The sequence below is a fragment of the Vombatus ursinus genome, unplaced genomic scaffold, assembly GCF_900497805.2.
Source record: "Vombatus ursinus unplaced genomic scaffold, bare-nosed wombat genome assembly UNPS02014793.1, whole genome shotgun sequence".
Taxonomy (NCBI): Eukaryota; Metazoa; Chordata; class Mammalia; order Diprotodontia; family Vombatidae; genus Vombatus; species Vombatus ursinus.
The window spans coordinates 6,752,088-6,767,544 of record NW_020954571.1 but is presented as its reverse complement, the minus strand read 5'-3'; the positions used below and the strand labels follow the sequence as shown (position 1 = coordinate 6,767,544).

The window sequence follows — 15,457 nt, the reverse complement described above, 5'->3', positions numbered from 1 at the left end:
GTGGGATCCTTCTCAACAGAAACTTCTATCAAAGGTTGAATGACCAGTTTTCACTTGTATTGTAGAATTTTTTTTAAAGCATAGGTCAGATTGGACAACTGATGAGGTCCCTTATAGCCTAAAGTTCCATGGTTCTACAAATGTTATACTAGATCCCTGATAGCATTTTCTGGATCCCAGATATGATCAAATGAAATACTATATACAAAACACTTTGCAAACCTTAAAACACTATATTTATTATTACTTATTATATGTGATATAATATATAATAAATATTGTTTATTATTATTATCATTGAGAGGCAGAATGGCATAGTGGATACAGAGCTGATCTTGAACCACTAAGATGTGGGTTCAGTCTTACCTCTGATACATACTGGCTATATGATGCTGGGCTAGTCACTTAACCAATGTGCTCAAGGCAACTCTGTAAGAGAGAGATTCTTAACCTGGGGTTCATGAACTTAAAAAACATTTTTAAAAATTTTCAGTTCCAAATTCTCTCTTTCCCTCCAGCCCCTTCTCTGCCCATTGATAATGGCAAGAAATACAATGCTCATTATACATAGGAAGTTATGCAAAAATTTCCACATTAGCCATCTTGGGTGGGGGGAAGCAAGAAGAATAAAATTTTAAAAATATGCTTTAAACTTCACTCAGTGTCCATCAGTTCTCTCTCTCTGGAGGTGGATAGCATTTTCAATCATGAGTCCTTTAGAATTGTCATGGATCATTGTATAGATCAGAGTAGCTAAGTCTTTCACAGTTGATTATTGTTACAATACTGCTGTTACTGTAAACAATGTTCTACTAGATCTGCTCACTTCACTTTGTAATAGTTCTTATAAATCTTCTTAGTTTTTATGACACCATTCCCTTCATCATTTCTTATAGTACAATGGTATTCCATCACAATGACATTTCAACTTGTTCAGCCATTCCCCAATTGATAGGCATCCCCCCAGTTTCCAAGTCTTTGCCACCACAAAAAGAGCTACTATATTTTTTTGCATAAGGGTCCTTTTCCTTTTTTTAAACTATTGGGATATAGACATAGCAGCAGTATTATCAAAAGTCCATGAACTTAAATAAATTTTTTGATAACTATATTTCAGCATAATTATTTTCCTTTGTAATCTTAATATATTTTATATTATGTATTTAAAAAACATTACTCTAAGGGACTCATGGACTTTGTTTACCAGACTACCAAAGGGGTCCAGGACACACACCAAAAAGGTTATAAACCCCTTCCCTAAGATTATAAGGTACAGACAAGGCGCTGATCTGCATTGGCAGACAGAGTTTCCTCACCCATTACCCAGTGAAATCACAGGTCCTCCATATCCTATTAGTATTATGAAGCAATAGGGTGTAGGAAGAGCCTCTGATTTTAGGCTCTGTTCTGAGAACAGAAAATTCTCAGTCCTTATGTTTCTGACCTATACTTCCTCACAAGGGCTCTGTTCCTGACTTTTAGGGCAAGGGTTCTCAAACTTTGTTTTTCTTATGGCACAATATGATCTTTTGTGATGAGGAATTACAGGGGAACATTGAGAGATTCCATGCATGCATATGCAATGCCAAGTATACATTTCATACAATTTGGGAATACTCAAGCAAATATATATGTTATTCCAAGTATAAGTAACTTCCTCTATGAATGAAAATTAGCATGTTATCTGCAACTTATAGTATTAAGGAGATCTAATTTCCTAGGCACCCTTAGGAAGCTCGTGGCACATGTGACACATGTCAAAGATGATCCTTTGATCACCATTACAGGGTATGCCCAGAGGTAGATCATTCTTAGTTATGACCTGTCCACATGACTGAAACCACAAGTGAGACCTTATGGGGGAAGAAGGGAAATTTTCTTTCTTGATATAAAACTGCTCTGGTCTTAAAGATTTGAAGAGAACATAGTCTTTGATGAAGAGGGTGGGAGTTTAACTTAGCCATAAAGTCAGAGCGCCATGCAAATGAGAGGAATATGCATTTGTAAAAGAGTGAAGATGAAAATGGCCAAATATTTTAGAACTATAGAAAAATTTAAGCTAGCAGGAGAACAAACCATTTAAGTGACCAGCTGTCCCCAGAGATAATGTTACCCTAATAAATTACCTGAAATATAAATTGGAAAATGATGAATTAGAATTTAGGCAGTCTGTTCCATACTTCCATCTTGAATTGATTTCTATTTTATAAATGTCTATGAACTTAAGCCACCCAAACTTTGACTTGATCACTGATCTGGGACTGTAATTTTCAAGTGCCACTAATTAAAATAAACAACCTCCCAACATAAGGAGCGAAACTCTAAACTCTTTCTTTTTATTCTCTCCCTCCTCTTCCCCCCCCTCAACTATAGCCAGGTTTGAGAATTTTAAAAATAAATTCTTTAGGGAAATGTTTTTTTTTTCTTAACCTGGTTAATAGTTCTTATTCTCCTCTTCCATTTCCCCTCATGGTGTCCAAATTTCAATCTTGGAAGTCTGGAAGCATCATAACAGAATCACCTTTTTAGTGTCAGTGAGCATGGACAAAAAGAGTCATCTCATTCAACTCCCTAACACCAGGAAGGACTACATTTAAATCACTGAGAGCATAGGACACCAATTCCCCATATTCCAGGTGTCCTTCAGGACCTGGTGATTCCTCTGGATTTGGAGGAATACTGCTGGGCCTTAAGAAAAGATGAGTTGGCCCAGAAAACTGGACTCATATATTGGACTCTTAACTGTTAGGCTTGTGGATTCATGTAACACTGGTTTTGTTGTTTTTATCCCCTTGATATTCCTGGGCACTATTTTACCAAGGCCAAAAAGACGTATTAAGTGTTACCATAATCCCTGAGTAATAGAATAAGTCAGAAAATCCTAGTCCCCTTAGGGGTCACTAGGCATTGATCTCTTGTCTCTGCTTTTAGAAAACATACATCATAGAATGGTAGCACTAGAAAGGGCCTTTGAGATCATCTAGTCTAAACTCACACTTGACAAATAGAGAGCTAAGGCCCAGAGAATTAAGTGAACTATCCAAGGTAGCCAATCAGCATCATGACTAGGATTCAATTCCCCTACTTCATGCTCTTCCTCCTAAGTCACATTGTCCCTTTTCTTCATTCTGAAGAAATCAATGAGTAGAAAGGAAATGCTAGTCTCCTTTGACAAGGTAGGCTGAGGATACTTGCCCAGGCCAGATGTGAAAGCATAAATAAAAAATGGCACTGTAATTCAAGATTCTAGAATCCGATTTGCTGCCTTCTGATATTGTCTATTTCTGGACTCACAGAGCTTAACTATGAGTCGTATGAATTACTATATACAAAGGAGAATCCAGCATGTCAACACTACACCCCTACCCCTACCCCTTACTCCAGTTCACATGGTTACCATCTCCATAATGAATCCAGCTTGCTCATGAACATTAAGAGCTTTCTTCAGGAAATGGATCACAATGGAGTTAATAATTTCAAGAGTGTTAGGAAATAGAGTTCACAACTTGGTACTTGAGGAGCAGGTGCATAAATAATTTCAGCTTAATGTGGTGGTAAAAATTTTGAGCTGAGCATCAGGAAAACTAGGTTCTAGTGCCAATTTGGACAATAAGGAAGGAAAAGAAAAACAAGCATTTATTAAGCACCTACTATGTACCAGGCATTCTGCCAAGTGCTTATATCTCATTTGATCCTCACAACAATCCTGGGAGTTAAGTGCTGTTGTTATCTACATTTTACAATTAAGGAAACTGAGGTAAACAGAGGTTAAGTGACTTGCCCAGGGTCACATAGCTAGTAAGTATCTGAGGCCAGGTTTGAACTCAGATTTTCCCTTATTCAAGCCTAGTTGTGCCACCTAGATGCCTCCAATAACCAGATCTATGACCTTCCTCTGCACCTCAGTTTTCTTCATCTTTATAATTAGGAAATTGCACTAGATGATATTTAGGATTACTTCTAGCTCTAACATTCCCAGTTCTAAAACCCCTTATAGTTCTAATATTCCATGTTCTAAGAGCCCTTTTAGTTCCAAAATTCCATTTTCTAAAGCCCTTTCCAGGTGACATTCTAGGTTCTAAGGTCCCTTCTAGTTCTGACATACAGTATTATAAGTTCCCTTCCAGTCTTGATATCTTGTGACATCTATGTTCTTTCCTTCCAGCTGTAACATTGTATACTCTGGGTCTTGACATTCTATATTCTAAGTTCCCTTCTAGATCTAAAATCCTATGGCTATGATCCCAAATAGTAGCAGAGTGGCAATATAAATGACAAGTGGTGCCCTCTTGGATATAGCTAGATGAAATATTTATTAAATGCTTACTGAACACCAGACACAGTTCTAGGTGCTAGGGATATACGATCAAGAAAATGGGACAGTCCCTACCCTCAAGGAGCTTATATTCTAATTGAGGAAGACAAAGCATTAAGAAGAGTTGGAAAGGGATAGGGAAGGAGAATGAGATCAGGAGAGAGGGGGAAAGAGAACTTGGGCAGGGGGGAAGCCACTGCTGGTGTGGAAGTGGTGCAGTCCCAAGAGTGAGCAGCATGGCTTGGACTTCTCAGGATAGGGCAGTTACAAGCAGGGACTAACCAATCACGGATTAGGCCTCAGGATGGAGTTATCCTTAGAGGGAGCAAGATGCTGGTAAGGAGGTAAAGCAGACCAGAAAGTAGACAAAAATCTCTATTCCTCCATAGGAACATCCAAATGCAAGTCTGTTTCAGAAATAAAGCAATGTACCAGTGTAGATGCCTCTACCCAAGCCCGATCAGATCTGGCTAATTGGGACTAGTTTTATTTTGCTAACCCATGTGGAAGCCTTTGTCCTAGATCACTGTTAATAGTCAGAGGGGATCTTTCCTTATTTACCTACGTTGACCTTACATCACCTCAGAGCTCCTTTCCATGAAACTGCCTCCTGCCAAAGCCATTACATTTTCTTAGCTTCAGGCAGATACAGACTCTGGATGGCTTAATTTAGAAGCAGCTCAGAAGAAATTCCTTGTTCCTGGGTAGCCTGCGTCCTCAAATTTGAGGTCTTTGGGGTCATGCCTACACAGGTGATTTAAGCTCAAAATTTAATTAGCCTCCTCTTTTCCACTTAAGCTGGCTATTTCAGGGGAAAATTGGGTAGAGAGCATAAGAGGGGTTGTCAGTTTTCTTACTAAGCAGCAAATTTAACTCAGCTCATAGAACATAGATTGTCTGTAAGAGATCTTAGAAATCATCCAGTTCAGTCGTCTTATTTTACAGATGGGAAAATTGAGGCCCAGTAAGGAGAAAGAGCTTGGTCAAGGTCATCTAACTAGTTAGCCACAGAACCAAGACTGCAACCTCCTAGTCCCTTAGAGATTATTACACAAATTCTGTCCAATTCAATGTTTTGCAAAAGAGGCCTCTGTCTAGGAGTTTAGCACTCTCAGTGCTACCTTAATCAATGCCCTGGGGTGGTCGTTCCCTTCTTGGGCCCTACAGGGTTTTCCCAGGCAGCAGCTAGGCTTTGGATAGAAGGCCTCCTAAGTGCCTTAGGCCCTCTGGAAGATAATAAACTGATCCGATCACTGATACATTTCCTTTGAATCTACTCCCCAGTGCCCAGAATAAATCCTGCATATTCTTACTTCTGGCACTTTTATTCAAGCCAGTCCCCTTACCTGGAATGCCCCTCCCACTCCTCTCTGCATGTCCACTTAAAGTGCAGCTCAAGTCCTGCTTTTCTCCTAGGAAGCCTTTCTTGACCACACTGTGATTTCTCTCTCTCACTTTCTCCTTTGAATTCATAGCACTTATTACCTGTACAGTACACTCACAGAGAATTTGCTCATTCATATACTACCTTGTGACATCTGCTGTATTGTTATTTGACTTTTCATGTCTCCCCATGAACTGTTTGAGGGTCAAAGACCATTTCTTATTCATCTTTGTATCTTCAACAGGCCCAGAACACTGTAATAATACTAGCAACTCACATCATCATTGCCCTTTGAGACTCTCATAGTGCTGTCCTCACAACAACTCTGAGGCAGGTAGTATACATTTCAGTATCTTCATTTGACAGATGAAGAAACTGAGGCTCAGAGAGATGGAGTTGCTCAGGGCCACACATCCAGAAAGTATCAAAGCCCTAGGAACTAACTGCTAGTCCAAATTGGGACTAGGAGTCTCTTAACCCCAAGTTTCATTCTATTTCCACTGTACCATACTACCTCTTTTGGCTCTTAGGAGACGTGTGTAGATGACTGGAATGTGGTCAGAGCTTCAGCTTTCCTCAATTAGGAGCTGTGGATGATTGAACACTGGGATCTAAAGCAGTTTGCTAATGATCTGTTACACCTGTTCACACTGCCTGAATGCTGAGTAATATCTGTGTAATTAATGGCAAATGTTGGGGGGGTAGGGGTGGGCTGAGGAGGGAGTAAGTCATATGTCCTATAAAATTCAAGCGCCATCTCTAGCCAATGCATGTCTTTTAGAAGACAGAGTGTTTCACTAAAGCATGATGGTGAGAAGTCTGGTCTATTCCCCACTCTCCCCTCTTCTGTAGCTCACTCTTTCACTCTCACTTTCTCTTGCTCTCTTTCTGTCTCAATCTCTCACTCGTTCACTAAGCACTCTCTCAGTATTTGTGCTTTCTGTCACTCTTCTGTCTCTTGCTCTCATTTTTGGCATGTAGAAACAGGAGGGGCTATTTTCTGAAAGTGAAAGGTTGAATCATTACACCTTAGACTTATATGTTCACTTGAGATTTACAAAACACTTTTTATACAACAATTTTGTGAGATAGGCAGTACCAATATTATTATTCCCAATTTTCCAGACCAGGAAATTGATATCTAGAGAGGTCAGCGGTGGTCAATGGCTCCCAGCCACCCAAGATCACAGAAATCATAAATGCAGTCTTTTGTAGTGGAAAGATCACAGGTTCTTTCAGGACATCACATGGATTCATTAACACTAGTCACCCTACCTTTTTGACTGTAGACAAATCACTCCACCTTTCCAAGCCTCATACAATGGTGAGAATAACATCTGTAGTATTTTCCTTAACAACATATTTGTTGTGAGGGTGAAATAAGATAATACATGTAAAACATTTTGCAAATACTAAAGCACTGTATAAATGTCAGTTATAATTATCATTTCATAAAATACTTTGCCAACATTGAAGTACTATTTAAATGCCAGCTGTTATTACAGCATATTGCTTCTCACAAGAACACGAGCAATATCTTGACTTCACTGACCACTTGTGTTGAGCATCGGCATTGAGTATTTCTTAAAGACACACACTATGTCCAGGCACAGTCCACTTTTTTCATGTCCAATGTCTTCTCACAAGTGCTCTCACTCATTTTACTTCAGTGGTTAAAATTTTCAAGATCCCTTGCACCTAATCAGTCAGATACTTGGAGCCCTAAGCAGTAGTCATATGTATAAATCTACCCAGATATCTTGGTACAGTTAACACAGCTCCCAAATAACCAGGGAATGGCTTCGATGTAAGATTGGTAATACTTGGCAGGGGTAGAGATGTCCCCAGGCTCTGACCAACATAGTGGAGTTGGCTTTAGACTCAACTTCATGTTTTGTGGGGTCTGATGATACTGATACCAGGCAGCTGCGGCTGAAGGTGTCAGTCTCAGAAGGACAAAATAAAGTCATGTAAACTCCCTCCTTCCCCCAGTCAGCATTAAGACAAAACAGTGAGGCCCCTCCCCTTTCATTCCCAGAGCCACTTTCATCTGTATTATTTATTTAAGTCATATTTCACATATTCTTCTTCATTAGAATGTAAACTCTTTGAAGGCAGGGAATTTTTTTTTAATTTTTTATTTATTTCATTAACTATTTCCAAATTACATGTAAAAAAAATTTTATGTTCATTTTTTAAAATTGTGAGTTCCAAATTTTCCCCCTCTTTCCCACCCTTCCTTGAGAATGCAAGCTATATAATATCAATTATACACATGAAGTCATACAAAATATAATTCCATATTAGCTATGTTATAGAAGAAAACACACCAAAAAAACCCCATGAAAAATAAAGTAAAAAAGTACGCTTCAATCCGCACTCAGAGTTCATCAGTTCCCTCTCTGGAGGTGGCTAGCATTTTTCATCATGGGTCTTGGATCATTGTCTTTTTTAAAAGTTTTTTTTTAAATAAACTTACTATTTTTTTTAACATTTTTTTCTTTTTAAATTTTGAATTCCAAATTCTCTTTCTCCTTCCCATCCCCTCTTTCCTACCCACTGAGAAGGCAAGCAATATAATATCAGTTAAACATGTGAAATCATGCAAAACATGTTTCTATATTAGCCATATTTCAAAAAAAGCAAGAAAAATAAAGAAAGAGAGAAAATTATACTTCACTTTGCAGAGTTCATCAGTTCTCTCTCTGGAGGTGGACAGCATTTTTTTTTTTAATGAATCCTTTGGAAATGTCTTAGATCATTGTATTGATGAGAGTAACCAAATCTTTCACAGTTGATCATCATTACAACATTGCTGTTACTGTACACAATGATCTCCCAGTTTTTCTCACTTCACTTTGCATCAGTTCATATATGAATTCATAGATGAATAGGTTTTGCCATGTTTTTCTGAAGCCACTCCCTCATCATTTCTTGTAGTACAGTAATATTCCATCACAATCATGTGCCACACCTTGTTCAGCCATTAATTGATTGAGTATCCCTTCAATTTTGGATCATTGTCTTGATCAGAGAAATTAAGTCTTTCACAGTTGATCATCCTTATAATATTGCTATAAGTGTGTACAAAATGTTCCTGGTTCTGCTCACTTTACATTGCATTGTTCATATAAGTCTTCCCAGGTTTTTCTGAAACCAATCCAGTTCATCATTTTTTATAGTACAATAGTATTACATCACAACTGTATACTACAATTTGTTCATCCATTCACCAGTTGATGGGCATACCCTCAATTTCCAATTATTTGCCACCACAAAAAGAGCTGTTATAAATATTTTTGTACACATAAGTCATTTTCCCTTTTCTTTGATGTCAGGAACTGTTTTTAGCATTTTCTTTGTATCATCAGTGCTCAGCACACTGCCTGGCATGTAGTTGGTGCTTAATAAATGCTTATTGATTGCTTGGTTAGTTGGCAGTGGTAGGGTGGGAGGAGACCATTCTGTAAAGTGTGATTTGACCAGGGAGTCCCCTGAGATTACTTCCCATTAGGTGTGCACTGATCATGATAATGATGATAATCCTTATCTAATAGCTAGAGAGACAGCCAGTGTGGCCTAGTGGATGGATAGCCAGCTTTGGCAATCCAGAGAAGGAAGATGATGCCTAAGGTCATACAACTATTATGTTATTAGGACTTCAACAGGGTCTTCTGAGTACTTTGTACCCCCTTTCCATTATACGTATCTCTCCCTCCTCCCTTTTTTCCCTTTCTCTCCATATTTTTTTTTACTTTTTCATTCTTCCTCTCCCTTTTTTCTTTCTCTTCTACCTATGCCTTAGACACTCATAAGCTTGATTGAATCCTTTAGTGACACCCAAGTGGCTAGCTCCTCCTGGCTTACATTATGGGAGGAACAGCCATCTCCGGAGACACTCTTTTTTTCTGAACTATGAATTCTCCAGCTATTCCCTCCAAATCCCAAGGTAACTTGAAGGCTTCTTACCCTTCCTAGGCAATTTAATTTTTATTTTTTTTAAGACAGTCTCCCAACCTCTCCCAGGCTGGAAGTAAAGAGCTACTTATGGGCCTGGTTCCACTCTGATCAGCGCAAGATGCTTGCTGACCCATCTCTAACTTGGGCCATAACTTAGGCAACCTAGTGGTCTCCCACTCCTAGGATCCTTCCATATTGGTGCCCAAAACACACTTCAGCTCAGAACTACAGAGCTTTTGTCATCCTCAGGCTCCCTAGTAGCTGGAATTACAGGCATATGTCACCGTCCCCTTTCCCAAGTAATTGTAAAGGAGCCATCACTCTGCCAGAAAAGATCATTTTAGGGGAAAGAGTTGTACAGTTATTAGACAGAGTTTTCTTCTATCTGTAGTTAGATATTTCTGAGATGATGGCAGCAAATGGAAAGATGTTTTCCATCATCTTTTGAGAAAGATGGGAATGCTCAACTATTGATTACATAAAATTTTAACCAAAAAGGTTTACACTTCTTTTCTTGGATTTGTCTTTCTTACATATTTCCTTCCAAAGAGTAGTAAGGAAGTTTTTTTTTTCCTCTTGGATTTTGACTAAGATAACATAGCATACTAGATACTTTAGTCTCATCAGTTGCTAACAAGTGCTTGCAAATCTTAAAACACCATATGAATGTGAGTTACTATTACTATTAATCAGATTATCGTTAATTCAGGTCAGTGTTATCCAACAACTTTTCATTCAGAAGCTATTCTGGGCAAGGAACTTTGCTAGCCACTGAGGATTCCAGGATAAAAAACAACACAAACTCTGCTCTTAAGGGGGTGGGGTGGAGGAGAGAGAGAGAGAGAGAGAGAGAGAGAGAGAGAGAGCACTTGTTAAGTGCTTATTATGTGTTAGGCACTGTGCCTATACAGTGCCTACACAGTGTATACAAATACGCAAGATAGTCTCTGCCCTCCAGGAGCTTATATTCTAAAGAAGGAAGATAACACATAAAGGTGAACTGGAAAAGGGGAGGTGAGATGGTGGAAGAGGAGGGTCCCTGTGCCAGGACATGGTGAGAAAATGGTTGGGAGGAGTCATAGAGGCCTGGGCCCTGGCTAGATAAGACAAAAGTCTTCACCCAAGGGTGAACCCTAGTCTCTGGCAAGACGAGATGGTTGTGGCATAGGGCCATGGTGAGGAAATCCCAAGCTGGAAGTGTTGTGGAGAATCCAACCCTGCCCCCACCCACCCCAACCCCACCCATGCCACCATCCCTCAACAACACAAGGCAAAAACTCTCCTACCAAAGCATCTACTAGGATGGGGCAGAGACCTCCCCAAACTACAACTGCGGGTATCAGAAGGATTCATGGAAGAAGTAATATTGATCTAGTCCAGGGGTGGGAAACCTACAGCCTTGAGGCCACATGTGGCCCTCTAGGTCCTCAAGTATGGCCCTTTGACTGAATCCAAACTTCACAGAACAAATCTGTAAAACTTGGATGCAGTCAAAAGGCAGCACCCAGGACAGCTAGGTGGCACAGTGGATAGAGCACTGGTCCTGGAGTCAGGAGGACCTGAGTTCAAATGTGGTCTCAGACCAGACACTTGACACTTACTAGCTGTGTGATCCTGGGCAAGTCACTTAACCCCAGTTGCCTCGCTGAAAAAAAAAAAAAGGTAGCACCCAAAGACCTAGAAGGCCACATGTGACCTCGAGGCCACAGGTTCCACACTCCTGATCTAGTCCTTGAAGGAAGAGGAGGATTTCAGTAGCCAAAAGCCATGTAGTACATTCTGAGTATGAGGTTGGACTGTGTGATTGTGTGCAAGTGGGAAATAGAAAGAAAAAAAAAGATTGGAGATGAACAAGTAGTCTGATTTGGCCACAAGGTTGTGAAGGAGTATTCTGAAATAAGGCTGAAAATATAAGTTGTGGAGGATCTTAAATGCCAGACTAAAGAATTTGCATTTTACACCACACGCATCTCTTTAAGACTATAAACTTCAAAGATGATGATATACATTTGTATGAAATCTCATATTTGCTTAAAAAAAAATCTTAAACTTACAGGCAACAGAGAGCCCCTGACATGGGATCATTTCCACACTGGAACTTTGGGGGACATTGCTTCATTTTGGGATGCTGAACCCTTGTTAGAAGCACCTCTTCCCCCTATTATATTTTATGTGTTCCATAACAATTTGGGGCACCCAATTAGTACAAAATTTCTACATAGAACCCTGGGAAGTACTGACAGCCCATCAGGAAATCTCCCTTTGCATGGTGGCTAGTTCATTCTTTGAATCATAGGAAAACAGTATAGTAAGGGCAATATTGAGTATTAGATTCTATTTCAATAGAATTCCAGCTCATTATGAAATAATACTTATTAAGCAATCATCTATATGTGGAGCTACATTTAACACATTGCAAAATACAAATTAAACTTATAGGAACTGCCACTTTATAACATTTCTCATTTCACTATTCCATGTATATACTTTCCTTCTTGATGCCTTTACTCAATCATTTGTTACTTTTTGCAAATGATGCTGAAAAGATGAATGCCACAGTGAATGGGCAGTCATTTTATGATGGTTTACTTTAGGCTACAATTTCTAGTATTACATTGCATTTAAAAGTAGGGGCCACTTACTCTCCAAGTGTTCACAATTTTCAGTGGACAAATGTGATGTTGATAACACATGTAAGAAAAAAAGAAACAATGGAATTAAAGAGGGAGGGAAAAAAAGGAGGAAGAAGAGAAAAAAGGAAGGAAGAAAGGGGGGAAAGAATGAAAGTTGAAAGGAAGGAAAGATGGGAAGGAAAAGGAAAGAAAAGATGGGAAGATGTAATCACATGAAGAACAAGCGTTAGGTTTCTGCATAGTGAGTTTTATATATCAAACCAACAGGCAGCTGGTGGGGCAGCACTGGGTCTGGAGTTAGTTCTAGAGTTTAAATCTAGCCTCAACTACTAGCTGTTTAATCCTGGGCAAGTCACTTCACCTATCTGCCTCAGTTTTCTCAACTATAAAATGGGGGTAATAATAGCACCTACCTCCCAGGGCTGTTGTGAGAATCAAATGGGATATTTGTGAAAAGTGCTTAGTACATTGTCTGGCACATAGTAGGTACTATATAGAAATGCTTATTGCAGGACAACAGTGGGCAAGGAGGAGGTCTTCAAGGATGAGGTGATATTGTTCCTTTGTTCCTTTTCACCAACCCATTTTTCCTTTATTTCTACAGGTGAACCGCCATCTTGATACATTCCCATCTGAGAAAGCTCGCCAGAGTGCATACAAATCCCACTATGAGGAGTTTTCAGTACGCCAAGGAACCCTGCGTATGGGCAACTATACCCATCCCTAGACACTTGACTTTTATAAAAACCCTTTTAGTGTGATAGGAAATTCCCTGGATAGATTTTAGAGTATGGTGGGCCTGCCTTTTCTGCCCTTATTGAGACAAAACCCCCATGTCATTTGATGGGGATTCTGCCTCTGTAAGGACCTCAGAATCAGCCCTCAAGCCAATGATATTTGATGACTTCCTATTTTTTTTTAGGTCAAAGTGCACTAGTACCTCCTTCCCACTTCCTCACTAGAGAATCATCTTCCCTTAGTATCCTAAATCAATAGTCTAGCCCATTCACTCTTCCCATACCCTCTTCTGATGTGAAGAACCTGAGTTTCAAGGCATTTGTCCAAGGAACCATGCCAAGGTCAGATCACACAGCCTTGTAACACTCAAGGCTATGAACAACAGACACTGGCTTTCCTACTGAGTATAACATCAACATAGTCTGAGATCCCCTGCTTTCTCTCCTGAACCTTAGTTCTCCTCTTTGGGTTTATGACCATATGCATGTGAGTGCCAGTTCTCTTGGTTCCAGTCTACCATGGATCCTTCTAGGAAGTCATTGGAACCTTTAAGATCTGGACTGTTCCGTTCTCCAATGATGCATTATCTCGAGATCTATGAAGTCATTTCCATTATCCTTCATCTATGGGAAGGTTGCTAGGGTTAGCATTATTTAGATCCCTTCCTAAAGAGAGAGAGACTTCCAAGGAAGAGAGAGGACCACAGGAATGTGTTCTCAATACATAATTGTTCTGGCTGATTTCCTCAGCCATTCTTCACATTGTGAAAGTACCCCTTCCGTCTATTCTCTAGTACCTTTTGTCAGAGCTTATATATAGAGATTCCACAGTTCTGTATTTTAATTAAATACCTTGATTTGCCATTCCTCTCTCATGTCCATATTTGAATAACTTAACAGTATATCTACAGTACTAATGATGGAACCAAATGGGATTCAGGGGTTAATGGAAGTTTCATGAGGCGTTTTCTCTCAGTGAACTGGATAGATTCCAAATATCTAGATCAAAATGGTTGGGCCCCTAATGTTCTATCTCCCTTCCCCTCCCTCCTACCGTGATTAAAATGTCAAAAGATACTAGTTAAGAACCACACACTAGAATCTAAGCTCCAATGCCCTTCCTATCTAAACTTTGTATTTCTACCCTCCCTTTTTCCCTACCCATTGTTCTACACAGCAGGTAGTTAAAGGCTATAAAGCACTTTGCTTTCCATCTATTATCTCATTTGATCCTCACAACAAACCCTGTGAAGTCTGTAGTGTAATTATAGTTGTCTTCATTTTACAGGTAAGGAAAGTGAGTCTCAGAGAAATGAAGGGATTTGCCAATGATTAATAAGTAGGGAAGATATGTCTGGACCTTATGGCTTCTGCCACCAAGTCCAGTTCTCTGTCCATTGTACCATATGGCTTCTAATGCTTGCTAGATTAGCTTCCCACAGACTACCAGGTATTGCCCTATTTAGGTGCTCTTTAAGGTTCCTTCTCATTCCTACTCTATGAGTCTATTGGTCTATGACTACTCTAGGTGGGATATTCAGGCTGGTTCTCCTAACCCTGAAAGAACATGTCTGTAGCTACTAAACTGAAGAGCTAAGTCCAAGACCTTTTAGAAGCTCATTCCACAATGATAATGTCACACCTCCTTCTGTAATCATATTCTTCAAAAACACTAAAGTGACCCCCAAAAGTCAGATGATCCTTGCTCAGGAAACATCTACAGTCTTGGCTCACCCCCTTTGAAGTTACTACCTCTTGACATCTTACCTGCTCCATGATGGCAAACTCTGGCCCTAGGTATGGGTCCATCAGTCACAGAAGCTCCATTATTTCTCTATGGTACAAGCTTTGGGAGTCAGGGCCACTGTACCACATGCTATGTAGGGCAACTAAGATGGTACTAAAATGGAATTTGCCATCTTCTGGATGACACTTTCCCTGGAAGGAAGGGAGTTTTAGAAGCATTCTTCAGTATCTCTAGGTAGTGCAATGCATCTAGAGAGGAAGAGAGACACTAAAATCAAACTGAAGACAATGTAATAGACCACCAAGCAATAGAATGGCTGGAAAGATAACCAGTTGTCACATACCTGGTTACTGCATTAACAGACTAAGAACAGCAATCAGAAAGTACCACTTGGAATCTTAGGAATGGCTTACATAATTTTATTTTATTTAGATATGCTAAAGAAATGAAAGGTCTTGTGCCCAAACAGGTGTGACAAAAAAAGAACTTAAAAGACTAAATAATAATATATGATGTTTATTTGAAATCTACAAGCCATGGTGGACAAACAAATTAGAAGATGGAGGAAAGGGCAAAGGAGTACTTTGGGGGCCAAGAAATTTACCACTCCCCCCAAATAAAGAGTGATGGAAATTGTCATCCAGCAAAGAGAGGTAGATGCTGGGAGGAAAAATATGTGAG

The 15,457-nt window shown here is 39.6% G+C and overlaps 1 protein-coding gene across 1 annotated transcript in view; it reads left to right on the top strand.

Annotated features, from left to right (window-relative positions):
• The window catches only part of CFAP77 (cilia and flagella associated protein 77), a 176,400-nt gene extending 162,507 nt beyond the window's left edge, over positions 1-13,893 (top strand). The window contains exon 6 of the mRNA XM_027869616.1: positions 12,897-13,893. Coding sequence (XP_027725417.1) covers positions 12,897-13,019 — 123 coding nt within the window. The 3' untranslated portion in view covers positions 13,020-13,893. The remainder of the gene's footprint in view (positions 1-12,896) is intronic.
• Positions 13,894-15,457: the final 1,564 nt, after the last annotated feature.